Source organism: Sinocyclocheilus rhinocerous, unplaced genomic scaffold (genome assembly GCF_001515625.1).
Source record: "Sinocyclocheilus rhinocerous isolate Xijiao unplaced genomic scaffold, SAMN03320098_v1.1 scaffold3739, whole genome shotgun sequence".
Lineage (NCBI taxonomy): Eukaryota > Metazoa > Chordata > Actinopteri > Cypriniformes > Cyprinidae > Sinocyclocheilus > Sinocyclocheilus rhinocerous.
In genome coordinates this window covers 24,606-32,667 of record NW_015656041.1, presented here as the reverse complement: position 1 = coordinate 32,667, position 8,062 = coordinate 24,606, and the positions used below count along the sequence as shown (strand labels likewise).

Here is an 8,062-nt window from a genome sequence, read left to right as displayed (position 1 = left end):
CCTGTAAAGGGGGCGTGAACGCAGACCTCCCTGGTGGTTGATATAGGAGACCACCGCTGTGTTGTCGGTGCGCATCAACACATGGCGATCTCTTAGGTCCGGGAGGAAGTGTTTCAGTGCTAGAAACACAGCCAGCATCTCCAGGCAGTTGATGTGCCACGTGAGATGGCAACCGCTCCACAGACCGCGGGTCAAGCGGCCACACATGACCGCTCCCCAATCGGTGAGGGACGTGTCCTTCGCTAGCATTACGCGTCGACAAGGAGCTCCCAGCACCAGGCCCTGAGACAAGAACCAAGGTTTCCTCCACCTGTCTAAGGCACGAAGGCAGCACCGCGTGACCTTGAGCATGCAGAGCGGGTTTCCCCTCGGGGAGAACCCTTTGGTCTTGAGCCACCACTGTAGGGGTCTCATGTACAGCAGGCCAAAAGGTATCCCGTTGGACGCAGCTGCCATCAGACCCAGCAGTTTCTGTAACTGCTTGACAGTGAGTGACCAGCCTTCTCTCACTCTCGCCACTGCGGAGAGGATCGACTCGATCCGAGCAGGAGACAGACATGCCTGCATCGTGGCCGAATCCCACACCACGCCCATATAAGTGGTTCTCTGTGCTGGAGAAAGCACACTTTTCTTGGCGGTAAGTCTTAACCCCAGCTTTTTCATGTTAGCGAAAACGACATCTCGATGCCGAACCACCATCTGCTAATATCAACCAATCGTTGATGTGGTTGGGTATGTGGATGCCCTGGAGTCACAGAGGAGTCAGAGCGGCATCCACATACTTTGTGAAAGTGCGGGGTGAGAGTGCAAGGCCGAACGGAAGAACCCGGTATTGGTAAGCTTTTGCCCCTGAAAGCAAACCTCAGGAACTTCCTGTGATGGGGAAGGATGGAGATGGGCCGAGCTCAAGGAGTGGAGGCCTCAGCATGACGACTCTTTAAAGTGAGAGGTGGCCTACTACACCCCACGCTAAGGACATGTTGTAAGGTGGCTCACATAAAGCCTACAACTCACAGATGCTGTCCTAGCGGAGCTCTGGCGAGCGGAGGCCTCGATAACTCTCTGTAGCGAGAGGAGACCTTACGACACTCGCAGAAAATTGTCGAGCTCTTGGAGCGGAGGCCTCAACATGACAACTCTCTAAAGTGAGAGGAGACCTCTCGCAGCGCAACCCTCCATCCTTCTTTGGAACGATGAAGTACCTGCTGTAGAACCAGGACTCTCTGTCGAGAGAAGGGACCACCTCGATGGCCTCTTTCCTCAAGAGAGTGTTTACTTCTTGTTCCACTACCAGAGCCTGCTCGGGGTCCACCAGAGTGGAAATGACCCCACTGAAACGAGGCGGAGGAGAACTGAACTGGATTCGGTAACCTCTATCTACAGTGTGCAGGACCCATTGAGAAATAAGTTTCCACGCTGCCAAAAGGTCTACTAAGGGAATCAGTCTCTCGAGACTGACCTCTGGTGTAGTCAGAGCAGCTAGGTTGGTGCCCTGAAGTGGCGAACCAGCAGGGGATGGCCGAACTAGCTGCTCTAGAGACCTCCGAAGAGGTAGCGAGCCTCTTAGTACCGCTACGTTTCCGGGAGGTGACTGAGAGAAGTGCTCGTCGGAGACCACTGCGCCCTGAAGCACCGTAGGTGGCACCGTATAATGAGGTGTACACCACTCTTCCCCAGAGGGGCCTGCCCTCCGAAGTCCTGAGCCATGGCATCAGGACTCTCTTTGGCTGATGTCTCTTATTGAAAACGACGGTCCTCAGATCTGTGTCACCTCCTAGGAAGACTAGACTGATAGAACCAGAGCCTGCTCAGGGCGGGACCCAATGAGACACGCTTGGCAGGGGCTCCCACACTGCTAGGTGACCTACTAAGGGAACCAGTCTTTCGAGACTGGCCTCTGGTACACTTAGAGCGGCTAGGTCAGTGCCCTGAAGCAGTGAACCATCAGGGAATGGCCGAACTAGCTTCTCAGCCTTTCAGTACTGCTACGCTTCCGGGCGGTGACTGAGAGAGGCGCTCACCGAATACCGCTGCGCCCTGAAGCACCGTAGGTGGCAGGGTTGGCAGATCGGTCTCCCGAGGGCACTGAGGAGAGACGGGCACCGTGTAATTAGGTGTTCACTGCTCTTCCTCCGAGGGGGCCGGCCCTCAGAAGTCCTGGGTCCTAGGCGTCAGGATGTTTTAGCCGAAGACTATCCAGCGAGAATGACGGTCCGCAGATCCGCCTTCTGCTAGAAGCCTTCGGCCCGGGAGCGCCACACTGACTCTAAATTCTGGGGAGTACGAGAAGTGACGCTTCCTGAATGAGGAGCTGGAACACGATTGGTTGGGGCTGCTCCTGCCCAGCAGCCCCTGCTGACTACCTCAACCTCCTCGGTGGAAGAGAGGTAAACACGTGCTTTTACTCAAGAATTTTATCCCAAGAGCTCCTGTATCTAACTTCTCATAATCAGATGAAATACTTAATTTAATTCCTCAGAATTAAATGCAGCCAAACAACCAGACAAGCAAACATGGTCTGGTGTGAAAAGATTAATAAAAAAACGAGAATGACGTAATGCATGCGTTGCCTCGACAACGCGCGAGCCACTCTGTTAAACAAACAATATCAATCTCCTCGGAGAAAGATAGCTGCAGCAGCGAGCTCTCACTCAAAGGGGAAAGAAACTGCATCGGCTTCCGAACCCTGAGAGAGAGCGCTAGATCTAGGGAATGCGGGTGGAGAAAGGACGAGCCCGTCCTCCAACCCATCCGCCAGATCATGTGCTATCCCCGCGATCTCAATCGCCGTCTTGCCTCAGCAGCAGCAGGACCGGAAATGCAAGATCACAGGCACGGACACACTCCTCCGAGCGCTTGCAGCGGGAAAAGCACAATCAGCCCCCTCGAGAGCTGACTGCACGAGCTCCGCTCCCCAGTAAATGCTGCTCATTATAATATTAGACATAATATGCTTATGCAACTGGCACTGGATCTGGTGGGCAAGGAAGAAGAAAGGGACACGGCCATCTCCATTCCCTCCACCAGAACCATCAGCGATCCCCACGAGCACAGCCGCCGCACCGCCTTGGCGAAAGCGGGGCCGGCACCACGAGGCTCTCAAAGAGAGCCTTCCGAGAGCGACGCAAACGCAGTGACAAACGCTCGCAATGCGGGAAGTCAGCTCCCTCGAGAGCGCGGGCAGGGAGGAATACACAGCCTGAAACGCTGCCTGCTCTCGCCCAAATGTTTCTTTTTGGCTGAAGCTTTGACATAATGAAGCTTATAAAGTGGACAAACAACACTAAATAAGACTCACAACAAATAGCGACTGACACACACAGAGTGCTTGCTGAATGACAGAAAGCTGCCGCTGTATCCACCGCACGTGCTTTTAAGCATCCTGGTCACAATGTCACCACGCCCGTGACATCTCGCCCATCCATTGGACTGATTACACATGTGATTCAGAGCATAGTCACGCTGAAGACGTTCCCATAGCGTTTCGATGCAGCTCGAGTTCCTGAAAGGGAACATTTATTATTATTTCCAATGTTAAAAACAGTTGTGTTGCTTAAAATTTTTGTCAGGACTTTTTGATAAATATAAAGTGTAGGGGTGTTTTCACACTTGAGTCCTCTTTAAAAGAACCGAACCCAGACCCCTTTAAGTGGACCAAGAGGTGGACCAAGTGAAAAAGGACCCAGTTTTCTTTGTGTTCACACTGTCGCAGTTCCTGAAAGAGGACTCAGATCCTTTTTTGGTCCACTTAAGCAGTAATGGTGTCTCAGACCTCTTTGTGTTTAGACTGTTGCTTTTTGGATCTAGTCCAGTTCAGTGTTTGATGGCTGACATCATGCCCTCCAAATATTTTTATCTTTTGCACAAAAATATACAGTAAGTTTTGTACACCTTTGCAATATTTATTTTGAATTGTTTTCCTTGTCTATGTAATCATGTTTATTTTATAGCACAGGATTTCTGCAGGATTTTTAAGCTCAAATTTAAGACCTTTTAAGACTGTTTTTAAGACCTGCACCGATAAAATTAATGCCATATGAGAGGGGTGGGGCAATGTTTTAAAATGACTGGAAAAAGCATGATTTACAGTTCAGATAGAAAAAATATTTTTAAAAAATGAAATAAAATGTCAAATTTCAGCCTTTCAAATTTCAAACCATTTTTAAGAAAAGAGTCAAAAATCAAATGTATCAATTATTATAATAATGGTTTAATGGCTGGTTTAATTTAATCAATTATTTTAAACCAGCATAAGGGCTGTTAAAAAAATGCAAATCATTCTCTGCCAGCAGGTGGCGCTTTCAGAACTGCATAAAGATAAACTTTGAAACGTGTAGCGCTCATATTTATCCAATTAAATCATAGCCTTTTTCATTTGAATCATCACATTATGCTATATGACAATTGTCTTTCTGTCCCCATTGTACTTTTTATGGCTTTAAATTTGATACCAAAAAGGACCAGCGGAAAAGGCATGCTGACATTGAGATAGAAAAAAAAATAAAAATTGGACAAATAAAATAAAATAAAATATAATATAATAAACTGCTTTAGATTTTTCAGGTACAGTACAGGTATCCTTAAATGCAGCATTTAAGTAAGAAATGTACTAATCAAATTAAAAAAATTAAAATGCATATTATTAATCATATGAATAATAGATTCTACTGATTCTCATATTAGGCTGCTGTACTAGAACTACATACTGCACAGATCAGTTACACATGCGATTTCTTTCCCAGATGTTTACATTCGATTGAGACAAAACCAACTGTGTTTGTGAACCATGGGTGTTTTTGACAGTTGAAACCATAAACGCTAAAGAGTGTAGTTTAGCCCCCGCTGGGATGTGCGCGCTCGTAGCCTATATCAAAAAGTTTAAACTGGCAAGGCGCACAGTAGTATCTCTCTTACACAGTTTGGAAACGGTTGAAATTAAAATAAACGAGTGTACGTTGTGAGCGAACAATTTATAGAGATCTGCCAGAAGAAGCAGCCACTATGAACAGCTGATTTGTACGGAAACATATGATGGCCAAACTACATTGGAATTCGCAAATGGAAAAATCAAGTGATCCGGGGCCTATTTGTGTTCACAATGCACGTTTTTAGCTAACCGTACCTTTAGCCGAAAGCGAACCGTACTCAGACCACCTCCCTAGATGGTCTCGGTTCGGTTCACTTCTGAGGGGTCCGAGATCATTTGGAGTGTTCACATATGGGCCAAAAATCACACGAACCGTGCTCAAGACCCCTGAAAAGGACCAAGTGTGAAAACACCCAAAAAGAACAGCATTTATATGATTTATTTATTTTTACTTTTTTTTTTGTAACATTAAAATGCCTTTACTGTTACTTTAGTTAAATTAAAATCTTGCTGACCCCAAACATTTGAATGGTAATGTACATTTTTGTTTGAAACATTTTTTTCAAAAGGAGATGATTTACAGAATGCAGTACCTGCACCCCCTGCTGGTATAATTTCTGTATTGTTGCCAAAGGCCACCTGAACGAAGCTCTTCACCTTGCCTGAGTGTGAGCGTGAAATGATCACCTTAGGAAAGTTTGTGTTGTAGGAAGCACGAGGTACCACATTGGATCCCTCTCCAACAAAACCCCATACTGAGGATGAGAACGTTTGTTTGAGCACCACAGTGTGAATTCATTAAAAAAACAAGGTCAGAACAGAACAGTGTAGGTATAATGACCATTACTGCCCTCATAGATAATAGTGAACCATTATAATTGTCATTAAAGACACTAGAAATCATAATAGTAATAGGCTATTTTAAAGTCTCACATTAATATATTGTTAATGCACTTAATCATTACCCATTGTTAATGTTAATCATTAAACACTGTGTAGTTCTTGTCAAAAAATCACATATTTGTTGTTACCAATAATTTACAAAAACGTGCAAAAAATGAACCGTGTAAACCACAAATCATTTATTTCTCTGAACGTCATAGCACTCCCCATAATGCCTCCTGGATCCAGGATCCAAAGCCACCTGCTTGATCTGGTTTTGAATATGTCTGTAAACCTCAAATTAACACACCTGTGTGCCCAGTGAAGGGTTTGTGAATCACACCTATAACAGGATCCCCGTCCACAGCCACACACACCATAGTGGTGACATACTTCTGGAGATTTTCTGTTGAAAGCACAAACAGGATTTACATCCTGGTACAGCACATGTGCACTGAAGAAACTCAAACATAGATAACCTACATAAATGATGTGATATATTATATTTCTTCCTGCTTCTTTCCTGAAAAGGCTGCAGTTTAAAGGCAACTGATTTACATTAGGAATAAAGAGTTGCACCAGACCTGTGTATTCCTGAGTGGCATCCAGTGGATCAATCCACACTGTGATCCTTTCTGCTGGAACCTCCTTCCCTCCTGAGATCTTTGCCAGAATTTCTTCAGGGATGATGCGTGTCCACACAGTGGCCTCACCCTCGGCATTAGCATGTTCTTCTGAGTTCACCTGCAAACAGAGCAAAGGAAACCACACTTTGAGAACATTTACGCAGTGGTTCCTGTTACTTCCTGTGAATTTAGTGGTTAAAAACCGAAAAAGTAATAGATGGAAAACCAAAACCGGATTACCCCTGACATCACAGAATAAAGACTCCTTGAATTTCCTTGAACACACCTATGAAGAATGAGACTCTGACTGAACAGCATCATCACAAATGATCACTCTTATTGTAACTACAATATTCTGTGGGATCTTTTACCCTTAACAAAACATACAACAGGGTAATTCAGTGTCAAATCAACCAAATTTCAGAAACTTCCCCGTCTCAAAATTTTGATTTTGTCAATATTTTTTTCTGAAAAAAGAAAAAGATGTATAGTGATGAAAGCCAAAATATTAAATGTCATGGATGTATATTTACTGAGCAATCCACAGTTTTGTACTGTAGAGGGGGATCAAAATGACAATTTTCACCTGAGAATCACAGCCAAATTACAGGAAGGTAAAAACTACTTAAGAAATATGGCAGCATATGCTTTTTCCCATTTTTTGAATGGTCACCATTGTCATATAATGCAACAAAGATGGCTAAAGACAACAGATTTTACAATCAGACCAACCAAACTCTATGTAGAAATAATATGATTATGCTGCCATATTTATAGTCATTTTTACCCTTCTGTAATTTGGCTCCAAATCTCAGGTGAAAATTGTCATTTTGACCCCCCTCACTAAATATTCATCCATGGCATTTAATATTTTGGCTTTTATCTTCATTCATGTATTTCCTTTACCAGAAAAAAATATTAATAAAATAAAAATCATAAAATTTGAGCCGGTGTTAGGGTTATGTTTAGTTTTGTTCTGTTTTGTTTTCATTGTGTTTTCAGTGTATCTGTTCCCTTGTGAGCTAGTTTTACTTTGGCCCCTAATTGTCATTTCGTTCACCTTGGTGTACTTGCCTGTCTCCTGGATTTGTTTATTAAAATACCTTTTGTTTATTTTCTTCGTCCTCGTGTGTGTGTGTGTCCCTCACCAACCCGTAACAGAAGAATGGACCAAACGATGACTGCAGCAGAGGACGCGCTGTGGGGGTTGCGGCAAGGCGGTCAGAGGTTGGAGCGATATGTGGAGGGTTTCCTCGAGCTCACCAACCGGGTGAGTTGGCACGACGCCGCTCTAGGTGCGTGCTTCCTGCTGGGGTTGGATGACGAAACAATCCGCTGCGATCTCCCTACGGGTGATTTTCCTTTGATCGAGATTAATCTCGTACTATTCCTAAATAGCTCTGATATGTGGAGGAAGTAATGAATATTCCCAAGCCTCGTCATACAACTCCCGCAGGAATGCGCCGCGTCTCCCCAGCTCATCCCACGCCGAGAACCTCCACATACCACTCCAACGGCTCTTACCGCCTGCCTAACCCCAAATCCCCCGTGGTCCTACGAAGCTCCACCAGAGCCTTCTGCCCAGGAAGGGCTCCGGTTCCCGAGTATAGTCCACGGAGGGCTCCTGTTTCTCCGTTAAGCCCAGGGAGGGCTCCGATTTCCCCGTTAAGCCCAGGAAGGGCTCCTG

General features: G+C 45.3%; 1 protein-coding gene across 2 annotated transcripts in view; it reads right to left on the bottom strand.

Moving 5' to 3' along the window:
• bpnt2 (3'(2'), 5'-bisphosphate nucleotidase 2) overlaps positions 1 to 8,062 on the bottom strand; it is a 31,694-nt gene that overhangs the window by 3,614 nt on the left and 20,018 nt on the right. Inside the window, exons 2-4 of one of the 2 annotated variants that reach the window (XM_016526708.1) lie at positions 6,334 to 6,493; positions 6,060 to 6,155; positions 5,461 to 5,622 (exon numbers count right to left, since the gene is read on the bottom strand). In XM_016526708.1, the coding sequence (XP_016382194.1) occupies positions 5,461 to 5,622; positions 6,060 to 6,155; positions 6,334 to 6,493 (418 nt within the window). The remainder of the gene's footprint in view (positions 1 to 5,460; positions 5,623 to 6,059; positions 6,156 to 6,333; positions 6,494 to 8,062) is intronic. The other variant, XM_016526710.1, reaches the window with a different exon arrangement.